Genomic DNA, 18,633 nt, shown 5'->3' on the forward strand with positions numbered 1-18,633 from the left:
GCAGGAAAACAAGCTCAGGGCTCCCACTGATTCTACATGATGGTGAGTATGTAGTCATAATAGAAATGAAGTATACAATAAAAGTAATGCACTTGAATCATGCCGAAATCATCCCTCCAACCCCTCATTCGTGGAAACATTGTCTTTGGTGCCAAAAAGGTTGGGGACTACTGGTCTAAAGGGCCCCTGGCTCTGGGACAGCTGTGAGTTTCCCTAAGAATGGGCCCCACTGGCCCCACTGCTATGTTCAGGGAATGGAGGGAGAATAGATTTGAGTGAGCTCCTATGAAAAGTTAAAAGGGCTAGACAGGGCCAGGCATGGTGACTCACACCTGTAATCCCAGCACTTTGGGAGGCCGAGGCGGGTGGATTACGAGGTCAGGAGTTCGAGACCAGCCTAACCAAGATGGTGAAACCCTGTCTCCACTAAAAATACACAAATTAGCTGGACGCAGTGGCAGGCGCCTGTAATCCCAGCTACTCGGGAGGCTGAGGAAGGAGAATCGCTTGAACCCGGAGGCGGAGTTTGCAGTGAGCCAAGATTGCACCACTGTACTCCAGCCTGGGTGACAGAGCAAGACTCCGTCTCAAAAAAAAAAAAAATAGGGGGGGCGTTGGTTGCGGTGGCTCATGCCTGTAATCCCAGCACTTTGGGAGGCCAAGGTGGGCAGATCACGAGGTCAGGAGACAGACCATCCTGGCTAACACGGTGAAACCACATCTCTACTTAAAAAAAAAAAACAAAATTTAGCAAGGCATGGTGGCGGGCGCCTGTAGTCCCAGCTACTCGGGAGGCTAAGGCAGGAGAATGGCATGAACCCGGGAGGCAGAGCTTGCAGTGAGCCGAGATCGCGCCACTGCACTCCAGCCTGGGCGACAGAACGAGACTCCATCTCAAAAAAAAAAAAAAAAAGTGCTAGACAGATGTCACCCCCTAGTGGCATCGACTGCCACGGTGGTGATAAACACCAGGCCTAGGAACAACGGGACTTTGGGTTCTCCCTGAGAGTTACAGTACCCTGGAGAAGCCACTTTCCTCTCTGCTAATTTTTTAAAAATTATTTACAAAGATTGCTAGGTTGCTCAGATTGATCTCAAACTCCTGGGCTCAAGCGATCCTCCTGCTTCAGCCTCCAGAGTAGCTGGGACTACAGGCATGAGCCACCATGTCAGGCCCCCTTTTTCTTTAAAATGGGCATAATAGTAGTCCCAACACCATGAGATTATTATAAGGATACAAGGAATTAACACGTAGAATAGAGCTTTGGACATAATAAAGGGTTCAATCAGTGTTGGGTGTCAAATGGGAATTGCTGAAGGACTTGGGAGAAATTAGCTTGTTCAGCAGGACTTTGAAGCGCTTGAGAAGAAAATAGTCAAGGTTGCAGAGTTGCAAATCTTTAAGATGGTTTAACATAATTGGAAGGTCAGGTTGTTCCTGCTTTTTAAAATGTATCAAATAGAATAAGATGTATTGTTTCTAAAATGTGTAATTTATTTCACTGAGTAATAATTTTACAGTAGTCACAGTGTTATGGAAGCCACCTTCAAAGTCACCCTGAAATTGATGCTGATGCCACCCTTTGGCTAATTCCTGTTTGCCACCCAGGATTTTCTTTTCTTTTTTTTTTTTTTTAAGACAGAGTCTTGCTCTGTCACTCAGGCTAGAGTGCAATGGTGTGATCTCGGCTCACTGCAACCTCTGGCTCCCAGGTTCAAGCACTTCTTCTGCCTCAGACTCCCAAGCAGCTGGGATTACACACGCCTGCCACCATGCCTGGCTAATTTTTTGTATATATATATATATATATATATATATATATATATATATTTTTTTTTTTTTTAGTAGGGATGGGGTTTCACCTCATGGCCAAACTGGTCTTGAACTCCAGACCTCAGGTGATCCACCCGCCTCGGCCTCTCAAAGTGCTGGGATTACAGGCATGAGCCACCGCGCCCAGTCAGGATTTTCCATAGGCATTACTCTTACCCCATCACCACCATCACCACCCTCACAGTACCCATCTCTGCTCCATCCCATAACAGGCTGGGAAGCTTCACTCTTCCAGGGAGTATCCAATAAGGGAGGGGCAGGAAATCCTCTCAGAAGGCTAGGTTTCCTTTTTTTTTCTTTTTATTTTTTGAGATGGAGTCTAGCTCTGCTGCCCAGGCTGGAGTGCAGTGGCGTGATCATGGCTCACTGCAACCTCCGCCTCCTGGATTCAAGTGACTCTCCTGCCTCAGCCTCCTGAGTAGCTGGGATTACAGGCACATGCCACCATGCCCAGCTAATTTTTGTATTTCTTAGTAGAGACGGGGTTTCACCATGTTGGCCAGGCTGGTCTCGAACTCCTGGCCTCAAGTGATCTGCCTGCCTCTGCCTCCCAAAGTGCTAGGATTACAGGTGTGAGCCACTGTGCCCAGTCCAGAGAGCTGGCTTTCCTTTTATTTTTTCTTTTCTTTCAAAGAGGGGTTTCTTCATGTTGCCCAAGTTAGTCTCAGACTCCTGACCACAAGCGATCCTCCCACCTCGGCCTCCAGAGTAGCAAGGATTACAGGTGTGCACCACCAAGTGCAGCTTGGCTTTCCTAAATTAATGTTGTTGGCTAGAAACAGAATTGGAGCCATGTATGTAATTTTAAATTTTCAAGTAGCCACAATTCAAAAAAGAAATAAGTGAAATTAATTTTAATGCTGTTACAAAACTCAACATATTCAAAATATCATCTCAACATATAATCAATGTAAAAGTAATCAATAGCCCGGGAGCAGTGGCTCACGCCTATAATCTCAACACTGTGAGAGGCTGAGGCAGGGGATCTCTTGAGGCCAGGAGTTCGAGATCTGCCTGGCCAACATGGGGAGACCCAGTGGCAGGTGCTGTAATCCCAGCTACTCTGGAGGCTGAGGTACAGGAATCTCTTCAACCTGAGGAGCAGAGGTTGCAGTGAGCCAAGATCGCACCACTGCATTCTAGCCCTTTTTTTTTTTTTTTTTTTTTTGGTCATAAGGGTTCACCATCTCGTGTGCATTTACGCTGCGATTTCATCTCCATTCAGATGGGCCACACTGCACATGGGGCTAGTGGCTACTGAAGTGGAAAGCACAGCACTAAGTTGTCTGGGTACAAATGCGTCTGACCATCCCAAGAGTCTTCTTGGTCATCCTCCTTTTTTTTTTTTTTTTTTTGAGACAGGTTCTCTCCCTGTTGCCCAGTCTGGAGTGCAGTAGCACAATTGTGACTCATAGGTCACTGCACCCTCTAACTCTTGGGCTCAAGTGATCCTCCCACCTCAGCCTCCCAAGTAGCTGGGACTACAGGCATGCACTACCATGCCCAGCTAATTTTTGAGATTTTTGGTAGAGATGGGGGTCTCACTATGTTGCCCAGGCTGGTCTTGAGCTCCTAGTCTCAAGTGATCCTCCCGCCTCAGCCTCCCAAAGTACTGGGACTACAGGCATAAGCCACTGTGCTGGGCCCCAAGAGTCATTTTTTTTTTTTTTTCACAAATTCTCCCAGTCTAGCCTATGGGGCCACAAGTACCTCTTACCAGGGTCACTTTGACCCTCCTCCCAGCATCCTTGCCTATGCCGTGTGTCTGCGTGCCTGGTACTTAGTTAGCATGCAGTTTGGTGCAAAGTAGATGCTTATGGAATGGCTGAAAGAATAAGATGAGGCCTCCCTTTGATAACACCCCCAAAGCCTTGAACATGACTCGGTGTTGGAAACCATTTGTCCATGCCTCCTCCGGACTGACCTTGGACTGCTTTTGCAGACACCATCTCATATGATCACAAGGCAGCACACGGGACATTCTCTCCCCTGGCGAGGTGAGCATCGGTCAGAACAGACAACGAGGGCAGCCTTAACAGGGGATGCCTGGGGCCAAACATCCAGAACAGCAGCCACAGGTAAGGGCCGGACCTGGGGACAGATCAGACCCTCATTCGCCTGGCTCTGGGGCGGCGTTGGGGGGGGGGCGCGGTGGGAGAGGGACAGTGCCCTGTTTTGGTTAAATTTTTCTGGGTAATGGAAAGTTCACACTTCTTTGGTGTCAATTCTTGTTGATGAAAGTCTTTCTAAGGCAAGTTAGTGTTAGTTGGTCTGTTGGCCCTAGCAAGGTGGTATAATCAAATCTTTGATCATTCAAGGGCAGTAGCCCTAGGGTCCGTATCCCTACCACACATCCTCGTTGTCCTGCATTGGAAATTAATTATGAGAGGTGGGGGGCCACTGGGCAGGTAACAATGACTCGGAATCAGCTCCTGGGAGATGCATTTGGGATTTGGGGCTAAATCCTGGAGTAGCTTGGAGGCGGCAAAATGACTTCAGGGATATCCTTTTTTTTTTTTTTTTTTTGAGATGGAGTCTTGCTCTGTCGCCCAGTCTGGAATGCAGTGGTGCCATCTTGGCTCACTGCAACCTCCGTCTCCTGGATTCAAGTGATTCTCCTGCCTCAGCCTCCCAAATAGCTGGGATTACAGGCACTCACCACCACGCCTGGCTAATTTTTGTATTTTTAGTAGAGATGGAGTCTCACCATGTTGGCCAGGCTGGTCTCAAACTCCTGGCCTCAAGTGATCCGCCTGCCTCAGCCTCCCAAAGTGTTGGGATTACATGTGTGAGCCACCGCTCCCAGCCTATTCCTTTGCTTTTTAGAGATAGGGCCTCTCTCTGTCGCCTAGGCTGGAGTGCAGTGGCGTGATCATAGCTCACTGCAGACTTGAACTCCTGGGCTTAAGCGATCCTCCTGCCGTAGCCTCCCAAGTAGCTGGGACTTCAGGTGCATGCCACCATACCCTGCTAATTTTTAAAATATTTTTTAGAGATGGGGTCTCACTATGTTGCCCAAGCTGGTCTCGAATTCCTTGCCTAAAGCAGTCCTCCCACCTCAGCCTCCTGAATAGCTGGGATTCCGAAAAAGTCTCCAAAAATCCTGAAGGATTTTAAGCAGAGGAGTGAATGTGATCTAATTTACCTCATCGGGATGAAGTTGACACTGTCCCTCACGTCTAATTCAGGAGACAGACGAGAAAATGGGCAAAAATCATGAAAGTGTGAATGACTACTTTGATAGACGCTTAGGCCACCTGAAAGTGCAGGGATTTTGCCCATGTTAGGGCCAGGCTTGACTGTAGGTCTTTATCATATGCAATTGAGCCAAAACTTATTTAAAAAAAGCTTCTATAGCTGTTTTCCTAACTCCCCTCAAAAAACAGTATTAAACAATCGTTTAGCACACTAATTTCAGCCCTCAAATATTTCAGTCTTCAACTTTGGACCTCTTATTATTTTTTAATTTTTATTTTCTGAGACAAAGTCTCACTCCCACCTCAGCCTCCCCAGTAGCTGGGACCACAGGTGCCTGCCACTAAGCCCGACGAATTTTTGTATTTTTTGCAAAGACAAGGTCTCGCTATGTTGCCCAGGCTGGTCATGAACTCCTGAACTCAAACAGTCCTCCCACCTTGGCCTCCTGAAATGCTGGGATTACAGGCATGAGCCACCACAGCCGGCTTGGACCTCCCACTTTTTTGGGGGCAGTGGAGGTAAGACAATAGCAGATTTTGCTTGCAAACAGGCAACCTCTTCCGTGATGGAAGGGCTATTCTGAGCCATTTTGTTTCTCCTGGGGCAGAATTAACTGGTACTAAAAACATCCATTCACAATCCCAACATTTCAGCTGTGGCCTTGTTCTCCAGTGGCAACATTAAACGAGCAAGGAGCTTGTTTCAGAAAAGAGCACCTCCCCTCCAGGGTATCCACAGGCACTGAAACATTTATTTATTGCAGGGTGTGAAATGTGTCTAGGAAGGGAACATAATGATCTTGGTGGGTTAGTGACAAATGGGGTGAGAATGGGGGGTAGGTGAAGGAAGGTGTAGGAGGTGGAACCAGGGCCTGGAGGTGGCCAAGTTCACGTCATGCTTCCACACTTTGTCCCTGTAACATGGTAACCATGGCGCCCGACTGTACCTTTCCCTTGGAGACACCTTTTGGTCCGGCCCATGCCACCTCCCCTGGCTCCATCCCCACTCTATCCCTTCATTGCTCTGGCCTAGCCTGAGGCCTCTCTCCATCCAGTTTTGATGGAGGTAACTCTGCCTGCCAGGTGGATCCAGCCTCGGAGATAAAGCAGCTGCAGAACCAATCGGGCCTTTCTGCACCTGGGCGGCCACTTCCAGAAAGCCCACCCGGACTTTCTTTTACGAACAGGGTCTCGGTCCATCTCCAGCCTTCACCTTCCCAAAGACCCTCCTGGCCTCCTCTCCATTCTGCGGGCCGAGAAGAACCCCAGGAGGGCAGCGGGGACCGGGAGCGAGGAGTAGGGGTGGCAAACCCTACCCTGCCTGCCACCTTCAGTCCAGTGGTGGACAATACCTGGTCCCCATCGCTGCCAACTCGGGAAGCCCCCCTGTCCCCCAGGTGCCCACCGCCCCCAGAGCCCCCGAGCATTCCCCGCGGCCTGGCTCCTGGGAGCAGACTCAGGGGAAAAGGATCCCCTAGAACCTGGGCGCCGGCCCGGCCCCGTCACCGCCGTCGGGGGTTTAAAGGGCCGGGGCCCACCCGGACGGCGGACGCCCCTCCCAGTGCCCGCGCAGGCCGCACCCACTTGGGGGCGGTGCGCCGGGGCCTGGTGCTCGGTCGGCGGGCGCTGCCGCTTTAAGCGGGGGCGGGACTGCGCGCGGCTGAGCGGCTGCGACGAGGGCTTGGCTGGGGGTCGCAGGGGTCGCGGGCCGGGCCTGCAGGAGCCGGGCCGCCGAGGTCGCAGTAAGTTGGTGGGCGGGCGTCCGAACGGCCCCGGGAGGTGCGCGCGACCCCCAGGCGCGGGGAGGCCTCTGCGGCGCGGCGGCTCCGCGGAGGGATGGAGCGGGGGGCTCCGAGCGACCCGGGATCCCCTAGGCCCCAGCCAGAGCCCACCCGGGGCTGTGGGGCCGACGGCGTTTGCGGCCGAGCTGAGAGGAAGCTGTGGGAGGCGCAGCGCTCGCGGGCGCGGGAATTGGCGCTCGGCGCTTGCCGTAGCTCGGCCTGGGACGCGGTCGCGGAGCGCCCGGGACGGCGACAAAAGGAGGGAACCGGAGGGCTGTTTGTGAGCTGAGAGGTCGGGTGGGACATTGGGGTCCTGTCCCTCCGGAGGCGCCCGCCGGCCAACCTGGCACCTCCAGGCCTCTACGCAGGCACTGGACTCGTTAGGCCCGGCGCGGGGAGCGAAGGTAGCGGCGACCACAGCGCCCCCTCTGGCCCGGCGGCGCCGCCTCAGGCAGGGCTCGGCGGGGTCTGGGGGCGGCGGGGCCGTTTGTCCCCGGGAGTGGGAGCGGGCGCGGCGCCAGCCCGGCCTGGGCCTTCGGCGTCCGGGGTGGTGAAGTTGCTTTCCCTCAGACACGCTGAATGGGGGCGTTTCCCCCCGGCCAGGGCCCCCAGGCTCCGCAGGACCCCGGGAAATGGAAGAGTTGACGACTTCCACGGGAAGGGGGAAGTTTGGACAGGACTAGGGAGGTTCTTAGGCAGGGAGAGGCCGTGACCCCGAGTCTTGGGTCCCCTGGGATGGGGATGGGCAGGGAGAGGCCGTGACTCCTGAGTCTTGGGTATCCCGGGATGGGGATGGGCAAGGAGAGACCGTAACCCCGAGTCTTGGGTCCCCTCGGATGGGGATGGGTAGGGAGAGACCGTGATCCCGAGTCCTGGGTCCCCTCGGATGGGGATGGGCAGGGAGAGGCCGTGACCCCCATGCCTTGGGCCGATGGAGATGGGGAAGGGGGTGTCACCTGAAACAGGCAGTTGCCAGGTCTCCAAGCAGGGCATGACAGACTGCCCCGCCTTGGTTTCCTTCGTGGCTTTTCCTACCCGGAGCCAGAGGGCTGGGGCTTCTGGTGGGCTTGTTGTGGGACACCTGTGGGCATGCTCGCTGCATGGAAGAAGGGTTTTTGGTGTCTAGGAGAGAGTGGCCGGAAGGAGCTCTCTAGTGTCACCTGTGTCAGCTGCAAAGCAGTGTATCCGGTAGGCCTGCAAAGGAGGTCCTGGTGTGTCTGTTGAAAGAAAAGGAAGCCGTGAAACCACCTGTTAGTGCAGAGCAGGATTATGCAAGGAGGAGGGGTAAAAGCAACTTATTTCACCAGCTTCTCGGGATACTTTGTGACACCTGTTAAAATAGAAACCAAGTCTTCATCTGTGTGTCAGCTGGGAGCAGCCGTTGAGTGCCTACTGCCTGGCAGCTACAAACAGAAATTATAGTTTCCCGTGCCCCTCACGTAACCACAGTCTGGAGGGGTGCTGCTTAGGAGCCCACGTTTGGCACTTGGGGATTTTGGATGCCCGCTGAAGTTTGGGAACCCGTCACACGTACGACCAAGGTTGCCCCAATGCAGCCTGCTGCCTGCGTTTTCTTTTTTTTTTTTCCGAGACTGAATCTTGCTCTATCCCAGGCTGGAGTGCAGTGGCACAATCTTGGCTCACTGCAATCTCCACCTCCCCGGTTCAAGTGATTCTTCTGCTTAAGCCTCCCGAGTAGCTGGGATTACAGGTGCCCGCTACCACGCCTGGCTAATTTTTGTATTTTTAGTAGAGACGGGGTTTCATCATGTTGGCCAGGCTGGTCTGGAGCCCCTGACCTCGTGATCTCCCTGCCTTCGCCTCCCAAAGTGCTGGGATTCCAGGCGTGAGCCACTGCGCCCGGCCTGCTGCATATTTTTATACTGCCCATGAACTAAAAATGGTTTTATATTTTTAAATGGCTGGGGAAAAGAGAAAGGATATTTCATGGTAAATGAGAGTTATATGAAATTCAGATTTCAGTGTCCATAAATAAAGTTTTATTGGAACACAGCCTCACTCATTTATTTACATGTAGTCTGTCTGTGACTACTTTCTGGTTATAGCAGAGCTGAGTAGTTGTGACAGACTGCGTGGCCACAAAGATGAAAATATCTACTATGTGGCTCTTTACAGAAAATGTTTGCCAACCCCTGACTCAGAGAAAGAGAAAATACCGTAGGAAAGAACAGTGTCTGCGTACAGAAATCCTGTTTCAAAATTAATAGACAAAATGGAGTTGGGTAAACTTCATATTAAAAAAACCAGAAGGAATAGTGTTAGATTCTGGATTAAGATGAAAGCATATTATAGGCATTTAGGTAAGATTTTCACAGAGATTGTGATCCTGTGCCCTCCGTAAGTTGACTAACTCTATGCTTCTTTTCGTAGGCTAGTTGAACTCATGGACCTGATACTTTTCTCTTGAGAAGCAAACCAGCCCAAAAGAAAAATGGCGTTTGTTGCAACACAGGGGGCCACGGTGGTTGACCAGACCACTTTGATGAAAAAGTACCTTCAGTTCGTGGCAGCTCTCACAGATGTGAATACACGTGAGTTGATCCTTTTTGTCATTAAGAAATGCATAAATAAGGCCAGACGCGGTGGCTCACATCTGTAATCCCAGCACTTTGGGAGGCCGAGGCGGGTGGATCACCTGATGTCAGGAGTTTGAGACTAGCCTGGCCAACGTGGTGAAACCACGTCTCTATTAAAATACAAAAATTAGCCAGGCGTGATGGCTCACGCCTGTAGTCCCAGCTACTTGGGAGGCTGAGGCAGGAGGATCGCTTGAACCCGGGAGGCAGAGGTTGCAGTGAGCCGAGATCGCACCACTGCACTCCAGCCTGGGTGACAGAGTGAGACTGTCTCTCAAAAAAAAAAAAAAAGAAGAAAATGCATAAATATGACACATCTGTCTCGGCTCAAATGTTGTGCACTTTGAGATTAATCGGAACATTAACTTTTATTCTCGTTTTCCTTTTCTCTACCTTGTAGAGAAGCAAAGTGATGAGTAATACTGGCTGGAGCCCCAAAGAGGCACGTGTGTGTGTTTGTGTGTGTGTGTATATGCTTGTCAGTGCATGCACGTGTATGTCTGGGAGTACAAATGTGTGCGACTGGTTGTAGGGAACTAGCTATGTGCCTTCTACTAGGCCATGACAGTCAAACTGATAAGATCTGATTGCTTCTCTTAAATTACTAAATCCAAGTTTTGCGTTAACATAATTTTCTTAACATAATTTCAATTACCTGATGCTTGTTTTGCCGTTCACAGCTGATGAAACAAAGTTGAAAATGATGCAAGAAGTTAGTGAAAATTTTGAGGTATGAGCATTATATTTTGTATTTTTCATCTTGAGGTCAATATTCTTACGCACTTTCCTGTTCCTGCTTTGTCAGTCTTTTTACTAGCAACTCAAAGATCATTGTCTTTGTTCAAGTAATTTATTATATTTCAAAATTGAAATCTGAAACTTTGTACACAGTGTTTTCCATCTTCACGCTAGTGATAGCAAACCACATACCATGTTGAGGATTGTCAGTTTTGTTTTGGTTGGTTTAACAACATTTTTTCATTTTAAAATACGGTAGCTCTTATAGGCTACTATGCCTGTTGGGATGCACTCAGATTTATTCTTGTATTTTTCTTTCTTTCTTTTTTTTTTTTTGAGATGGAGTTTTGCTCTTGTCGCCCAGGCTGGGGTGCAATGGCGTGATCTTGGCTCACTGCAACCTCTGCCTTCCGGGTTCAAGTGATTCTCCTGACTCAGTCTCCAGAGTAACTGAGATTATAGGTGCCTGCCACCACACCTGGGTAATTTTTGTATTTTTAGTGGAGACGGGGTTTCTCCATGTTGGTCAGGCTGGCCTTGAACTCCTGACCTCAGGTGATCTGCCTGCCTCAGCCTCTCAAGGTGCTGGCATTACAGGCGTGGGCCACCTCACCTGGCCTGTTTATTGTCTTTTTTGAGGCGGAGTCTGGCTGTGTCACCCAGGTTGGAGTGCAGTGGCGTGATCTTGGCTCACTGCAACCTCCGCCTCCCGGGTTGAAGCGATTCTCCTGCCTTAGCCTCCCAAGTAGTTAGGATTACAGGTGTGTACGACGCCCGGCTGATTTTTGCATTTTTAGTAGAGACGGGGTTTCACCATGTTGGCCAGGCTGGCCTTGAACTCCTGACCTCAGGTGATCCTCCTGTCTTGGCCTCCCAAAGTGCTGGGATTACAGGCATGAGCCACTGTGCCCAGCCGAGATGCACTCAGATTTATGTTGTGAATTTGTTATGTTCAGGTAATTCAATGGTGTATTCTTATGCAATGAGATCTGGATGTCATTTCTGGTTCTGCTAATTAGAGCATCTGTGACCTTGATCAAGAAAGAACTTTCTCTCTTGTGGACCTCACATCCTGCAATTTTATATTGTCCTGCCTGCCCCTCAGACACTTTTCGTTTTTCTTCAGTCTTTTTTCTTTTTGTCCTTTAGATTGTATAATTTCTGATTTTCTGAGAATTTTTTTGTTATCTCCACCCTGCTGGGTTTTTCTTAGAATTTCGGTTTATTTTTTGTATTTTTTAAAATTTTAGTTATTGTGGTTTCAGTTCTAGAATTTCCATTTGGTTCTTCATAGATTTCATTTATCTGCAGATTCCCCATCTTCGTTTATTAAGACCATATTCTTTTATGTTTTGAACGTATTTACTGTATGAGGGCTGCTTTAAAGTCTTCAAGTATTAAAGCCAATATTTGGGCTATATGAAGGTCAATTTCTATTGGCCGTGGGCCACGTTATCCTGTTTCTTTGTCTAGTAATTTATATATTTATATATTTGGAGACAAGGTCTTACTGTCACCCAGACTGGAGTGCAGTGGTACAATTTCGGCTCACAGCAACCTCAACCTCTTGGGCTCGGGTGAGCCTCCCACTCAGCCTCTTAAGTAGCTGGGACTACAGGCATGCACTACCACGCCTGGCTAATTTTTGTATATTTTGTAGAGATGAGGTTTCACCATGTTGCCCAGGCTGGTCTCAAACTCCTGGACTCAAACGATCCACCTGCCTCAGCCTCCCAAAGTTCTGGGATTGTGGATGTGAGCCACTGTGCCCAACCGTGTAGTAATTTTTTTACTATGTGGTGGACATTACTTGTGAGACATCGTAGGCTCTCTAGATCCTGTTATCTCCCTCTGAAGAATGTCGACGTTTTGTCGTAGTAGGCAGTTCAGTTACCAGTTGATCCCACTGAATTTGAGTAGGCTTGGTTTTAGGCTTTGGGGAGGATCTGTGGATAGCCCAAGGTCTTTCCCAGGTCTCTAACTTGGTGGGATTCAATCTCCAAATTCTGCCTGTGGATCTCATCAGAGGTTGATTTTAGGCTTTGTTGGGGTTGGTCTAGAATAGGCCTTATTCTAGGACATGGTCTAGCTGGATGTGTGAGGTCTGGGATGTTATTAAGATGTTAAGTAGGTCCTTGCGCTCTGGCTAGGCTTGAAATCCAGCATCCTCTAACATTGCTAGATGTATGGTATCTTCATTCATCTTGCAATCTTTTTTTTTTTTTTTTCTGTTTGTTTTTAAGATAGGGTCTCCTTCTGTTGCCCAGGCTGGAGTACAGTGGTGTGGTCACAGCTCACTGCAGTCTCAACTTGCTGGGCCCACTCAGCCTCTGGAGTAGCTGGGACCACAGATGTGCACCACCATGCCCCACTAATTTTTGTATTTTTAATAGAGATAAGGTTTCACCATGTTGTCCAGGCTAGTCACGAATTCCTGACCTCCAGTGATCTACCCACCTCAGCCTCCCAAAGTGCTAGGATTACAAACGTGAGCCACAATGCCCGGCCACATCTCTCAGTCTTAAAGCAGGTACACTGTGGTGAGCTTCAGGCAGTGTCACCCTGTGTGTGTGCAGTCCATCCCTCAGCTGGCCTCACTGGAGACACTCCCCATTCCCCTGCTCTGTGGTTTGCTTTTCTCTGGTGCTGTGCCCTGCAGATTCCAGCCACTTTAGTGCTCCTGAACACTGAGGATTTTACTCCTCAGCTCAGCAGGCCCTGACCCCTGCTTGGACCCAGCTGGCTGAACCCCAGCTGGAAAATTGTACCTGGGCAGAGAGCCATGGTGGTCATGGGGCTCAGCATGTAAATTTCCCTTCTCCTTGGAGTCATGCTCCAGTACTGGCCCTAATCCAACACCTGAAAAAAGTTATCTCGTATTTTGCCCAACTTTTTGGTTCATCTGAGTACCAGTTAGTCTCATAGACAGATGAGAAAGTCACATTTGTTACTTATTTTTTTCACATCAGATGAGTAATGTGCTGACATCATAACAAGGTTTGAGGGAGGCACGTCTCACACATGAGCTTGAAATCCCAATCATCATACTTACAAACTACAAAAGGATCATGTTTCCGATTTTTATTGTTTATTTGATTAAAAAAATTTTTAAGAGACAGGGTCTTGCTGTACAGTGGTGCAGTCACAGCTCACTGCAGCCTTGAACTCCTGGGCTTAAGTGGTCCTCCTGAGTAGCTGGGACTACAGGTACGAGACACTATGCTTGGCTAATTTTTCTTTTTCTTTTTTTTTTTTTTTGAGACAGGGTCTCGCTATGTTGCCCAGTCTGGTCGAGCTCTGGGCTCAAGTGATCCTCCTGCTTTGGCTTCCCAAGGTGCTGGTATTACAGGTGTAACCCACTGCACCCAGCCAACATTTCTGTTTTTTAATATGAGTATAATAATCTAAGAACAATAGAGAAAATATTCCCTATCTTCTGTAAGGTCTTTTGTATTAATAAACATTAAATACATGCTAGTGGGGTTGAATCAAATACCCTACTATCTGTAGTAATGGATAGTATTTTAGCTTTTTTTTAATAGACATTTTTAAGGACTTGTTGCCTTGAGCTGAGCTAGACAAAAAAACGAGATATTTAGAGATCTAGCTAAAGAGCTTTCTCTTCTGCCCAAGCTGCTGAAAGAAGCTGTTAAAAAAATATATATATATAAAGAGGTGAGAGGCAGAAGAGGATATGCCTGCATTCTGCATTTTATTGGAAGAACTGATCTGAGAGAACCATAGTCCCGGCAGGTTTGTTGGAGAGGCTGAAATCATAGTCTGTGAACTTGCAGGAACAAGCCTGTGAGTCAGGGTGCCGAGTGTGGACATACGGCTATCTGGATTAAATATCTGTAAATATCTGACCCTTTTGAGGTTCTGAGACTTTATTCTCCTTTTTAGTATTTGCAATTAGCAGGTTACCTCCTTCCTGGCTTTTGGTCTCAGATGCATTGATTAACAACTAAAAGTTAGTGGGGCAAGTCTGGGTGTGGTGGCTGACGCCTGTAATCCCAGCACTTTGGGAGGCCAAGGCGGGTGGATCACTTGAGGCCAGGAGTTTGAGACCAACCTGGCCAACATGGTGAAACTCTTGTTTCTACTCCAAATACAAAAATCTAGCCGAGCATGGTGGCACATGCCTGGCCTGTAGTCCCAGCTACTCGGAAGGCTGAGGCAGAGAATCACTTGAACCTGGGAGGCAGAGGTTGCGGTGAGTGGAGATCATGCCACTGCACTCCAGCCTGGGCAACAATATATATATCTATATGTATCTATGCGAGGCAGTATAGTTAGGGCTTTTCCACGTAATGACTCTCACAATCTGTGTATCAACATTTACCTTAAATGAAATTCAGATGACTGAATTCTTCAAAGAATTAAATACTAGAATGACCATCAAGAAGCAGTTCTCTAAATTACTACCACCCAGAAAAATGTTTAAATGAAGTGAGTGAAATTTAAAAACTTCCAGTGATTTCAGGGGTCTTACAGATTCATTATTAAATGGGCCATCTTTCAAGACAAAAACCCTCAGGTTAGGAGTCACATGAACAATTTATCTGGATCAAAAAGCTGGTGGCTGAGTTGAGATACTTGCAGAATAACCAGGCAGCTTGTTGAATGAATCTTTTTTTAATTATAAAAAAATTCTTTTAGAGACAGGGTCTTGCTATGGAGTATAGTTCCTATTCACAGGCGCCATCATAGCACACCACAGCATTGAACTCCTGGGCTCAAATGATCTTCCTGCTTCAGCCCCCGAGTGGCAGGGACTACAGGCATGCACCACCATGCCCAGCTTGAGTGAATCTTTTTAACTGGAGAAATTCTTTTTTTTTTTAGACATGGTCTTGCTATGTTGCCCCAGCTGGTCTTGAACTCCTGGGCCCAAGCGATAGTCCCACCTTGTCCTCCTAAATAAAGTGCTAGGATGACAGGCTTGAGTCACTGTGCCCAGCCCTACTGGAGACATTTGAAATGCAGATATTTGAAAGCAGTTAATATGGACTTACATGCAAATATGTTTGACTTCTTGATAACCTGGCAGTTAGTTCAGTGTTCCAGCATGAATCTTCTCCCTCTTTTCCTTGAATCTTTGATTGTGGGTGTTTCATAAAAAGTCTTAACCTTTAGGGGGTGAAAGGTGCCAAACACAGTTCTTCTGCCTGACAGATTCACTGTCTGCTTGGAGAGAAGCTATTTGATTCCTACACAGCTCCTGGGGCCGCCTCCCATACAGTGTTCTGTGTGAGTGGAGGCCCCAGGAACCTGCACCGAGTTGACCCAGGAGACAGGTGCTCAGGTGTGTGAGCCGGGTGTGGTGGTAGGCTCTGTAATCCCAGCTACTCTGGAGGCTGAGGCGGGAGAATCACTTGAACCTGGAGGCGGAGGTTGCAGTGAGCCGAGATTGTGCCATTGCACTCCAGCCTGGCGACGAGAGTGAAACTCCGTCTCAAAACAACAACAACAACAAGAAAAAACAAAAACCGCAGTGGTTTTCTTTCCTTGCTCCATACTGCTTTCTGATTTTTGACTGTTTCACTGTCCGTCCTTTACAGACCCCTCTTCTGAAATTACATTATATGATAGACAACTCCAGATCTTTCTCTTTAGCCCCACATTTAACTGCCCAGGTGTCTGGTCTCACCAGCTTGTCAGACTCCTGACAGTAAAAGTTGAACTCCAGGACAGGCGGGGTGGCTCATGCCTGTAATCCCAGCACTTTGGGAGGCTGAGGCGGGCGGATCATGAGGTCAGGAGATTGAGACCATCCTGGCTAACACCATGAAACCCCGTCTCTATCAAAAATACAAAAAATTAGCTGGGCATGGTGGCGGGCGCCTGTAGTCCCAGCTACTCGGGAGGCTGAGTCAGGAGAATGGCGTGAATGCTGGAGGCAGAGCTTGTAGTGAGCTGAGATTGCGCCACTGCACTCCAGCCTGGGCGACAGAGCGAGACTCCATCTCAAAAAAAAGTTGAACTCTAGGCCAGGTGTGGTGGCTCATGCCTGTAATTCCAGCACTTTGGGAGGCCAAGGCAGGTGGATCACCTGAGATCAGGAGTTCGAGACCAGCCTGACCAACATGGTGAAACCCTATCTCCACTTAAAAAAAAAAAAAAAAGTTAGCCAGGTGTGGTGGTGCATGCCTGTAGTCCCAGCTACTCGAGAGGCTGAGGCAGAAGAATCGCTTGGATCCTGGAGGCAGAGATTGCAGTGAGCCAAGATCACACCATTGCACTCCAGCCTGGGCGACAGAGTGAGACTCTGTCTCAAAAAAATCTTAAAAGTTGAACTCCTTTCTCTTATGCTTCCTTCTCCATCATGCTGAACTCTGTTTATGCGTTTTACACTCGTGCTTTCTCTTGATTTTGTGCCTTTGCATATGCTTTTCTTAGAATCTTCTTTTCTACCTTTTCATGGGTAGCTCCTACTTGCCTTTCAAGTTTTGGTGTAAATGTCACGTCTTCAGGAAGGTGTCCTCCGCCCTTGGTTACATTTAGTAAATGATGTCTCACAGTTATGTGTTCCCTTAGTTGTTGGCATATCACCCCTCATGGTTCTGTATCTTTAGTCTTTTTGTTTGATATCTGTCTTCCTTTTGCTGCTGCCTCCCCCATCTCTGAGGGCATAAATATTATGTGTTCTATTCATTATTTTATCCCTTTTGAGCACATGATAGGCGTTCAGTAAATATTTGTTGAATGAATAAGTGAAACATTAAACAAGAGAAAGGATTTGGGTGTTAGATATACTTGATTTGAATCCACTTCCAAAACTTTACCTTTTCTTTTTTTTTGATGTCTTGCTATATTGCCCAGGCTGGCCTCGAATTCCTGGGCTCCAGTGATCCTCCCACTTCAGCCTCCTGAGTAGCTAGGACTACAGACCAGCCAGTGTGCCCATTTTCAAAACTTTACCTCTTAGATCCTCTTTCCTTATCTGTGAAATGGAGATAATACCTATCTTAGAGATAATACCCATCTCAGACTAAATGAGAAAGACTAAAAGGCACACAACACAGTATTTGACACATAAGTGCTCTGTAAATAACAACACAACACTTCCAAGCATTTCTCGTAGGCAGTGTGAGAAACTTCATAAACTTTGCATATATTAACTCATGCAGTCTTCACAATAGTCCTATAAGGAAGGTGGAAAATAATATCCTCAGAGTTTAGGTAACTGTCCAAAGTTTCTACTTCCTGAGTGGGATCCAGAAACTGCCCTAGTATCTTCATGCTATAGTTTTATTTCCTATTCTCCTTTTTTTTTTTTTTTTTTTAAACAGAGACAGGATCTCATGCTGTTGCCCAGGCTGGAGTGCAGTGGCACCATCATAGCTTACTGCTGCCTTGAACTCCCAGTCTGAAGTGATCCTTTTACTTCAGCCCTCTGAGTAGCTAAGACCACAGCACAGGCACATACCACAATGCCCAGCTTTTTTAAAAAAAATTTTTGTAGAGATGGAGGCTTGCTATGTTGCCCAGGCTGGTCTTGAACTTCTGGGCTCAAGTGATCCTCCTGCCTCGTCCTCCCAAAGTGGTGGGATTACATGCATGAGCTACAGTGCCCAGCCCTTCCTGTTCTCCTTTTAAAATCAGTACTAGGTTCAATAATGGATTAGATTAGATTATAATGTAATTAGTATACATCTAATTAGTACATAATGAATATACATCTAACTGATACGTTAGTTTGCCCAGGCTCTTCGTTTTCCAGATCAAGAAACTGAGACCTAGAAGCTAAATAACTTCGTAGAGCTTTCATACTTAGATCGTGGCAGAGCCAAGCTAGAACGGGTTCCGGGTTCAGCATTTCCCAAAGGATTGGTATTTCTAATTTTAATAGGAAAAGTTAGCACTTAGTTCTCCTGAATTGGATTTCAGAAATATAATCATCCTAATTTAAAATTATGTTACTACTAAATAATACAAGTAGCACAAATTTGCTTTTGGCTAAAATATTTTATATTCCCTTGCAGTTAGTTATTATAATATGTGAATTTGAAATGAAAATACATACACGTAACTGAATGGGGTCTTCTTTTATTTTTGCACAATTAGAATGTCACGTCATCTCCTCAGTATTCTACATTCCTAGAACATATCATCCCTCGATTCCTTACATTTCTTCAAGATGGAGAAGTTCAGTTTCTTCAGGAGAAACCAGCACAGGTAATGTAAAAAAATACCACTGAGAAGACAAGGGTGCTGTGGGATTGTGACCAGTTACGAATTAACTCAGAAAACTTACCGTTCCACTTAAAAATGAAAGAGGTTTTGTCACATAAGGATAGCTTTGTTCAAGACCGCTGCCTCCTCAGTTACATGTCTTGGTTTGATTTTTGTCTGGGACGTCTCTTTTACAATTTATTCACATTGCCAACTGATGACGTATGTGTGTACACTGTTTACTATAGACCAGTGCAAATGTATACAGAAGAAGGAATGACCCCCCCCATACCTATTGCCCAGCTCCAATC

The 18,633-nt window shown here is 47.6% G+C and overlaps 1 protein-coding gene and 2 non-coding genes across 13 annotated transcripts in view; 2 read left to right on the top strand and 1 right to left on the bottom strand.

Annotated features, from left to right (window-relative positions):
- Positions 1-18,633, top strand: part of TRRAP (transformation/transcription domain associated protein) — a 143,094-nt gene that overhangs the window by 1,171 nt on the left and 123,290 nt on the right. For 7 of the 11 annotated variants that reach the window (XM_032755914.2, XM_032755923.2, XM_032755920.2 and 4 more), the window contains exons 1-4: positions 6,690-6,773; positions 9,204-9,364; positions 10,090-10,139; positions 18,215-18,325. In XM_032755914.2, the coding sequence (XP_032611805.1) occupies positions 9,265-9,364; positions 10,090-10,139; positions 18,215-18,325 (261 nt within the window). In that variant the 5' untranslated portion in view covers positions 6,690-6,773; positions 9,204-9,264. Of the gene's footprint in view, positions 1-3,776; positions 3,913-6,666; positions 6,774-9,203; positions 9,365-10,089; positions 10,140-18,214; positions 18,326-18,633 lie in introns of those variants that run through there. The other 4 variants (XM_032755921.2, XM_032755924.2, XM_032755928.2 and 1 more) reach the window with 2 other exon arrangements.
- LOC131381422 (small nucleolar RNA ZL1) lies at positions 9,808-10,003 on the top strand. The gene has a single exon (XR_009210187.1). It is a non-coding gene; the product is annotated as a small nucleolar RNA ZL1 (small nucleolar RNA).
- LOC116809943 (small nucleolar RNA U13) lies at positions 13,111-13,214 on the bottom strand. Its single transcript, XR_004370103.1, has one exon. It is a non-coding gene; the product is annotated as a small nucleolar RNA U13 (small nucleolar RNA).

The sequence above is a fragment of the Hylobates moloch genome, unplaced genomic scaffold (assembly GCF_009828535.3).
Source record: "Hylobates moloch isolate HMO894 unplaced genomic scaffold, HMol_V3 SCAFFOLD_1, whole genome shotgun sequence".
Taxonomy (NCBI): domain Eukaryota; kingdom Metazoa; phylum Chordata; class Mammalia; order Primates; family Hylobatidae; genus Hylobates; species Hylobates moloch.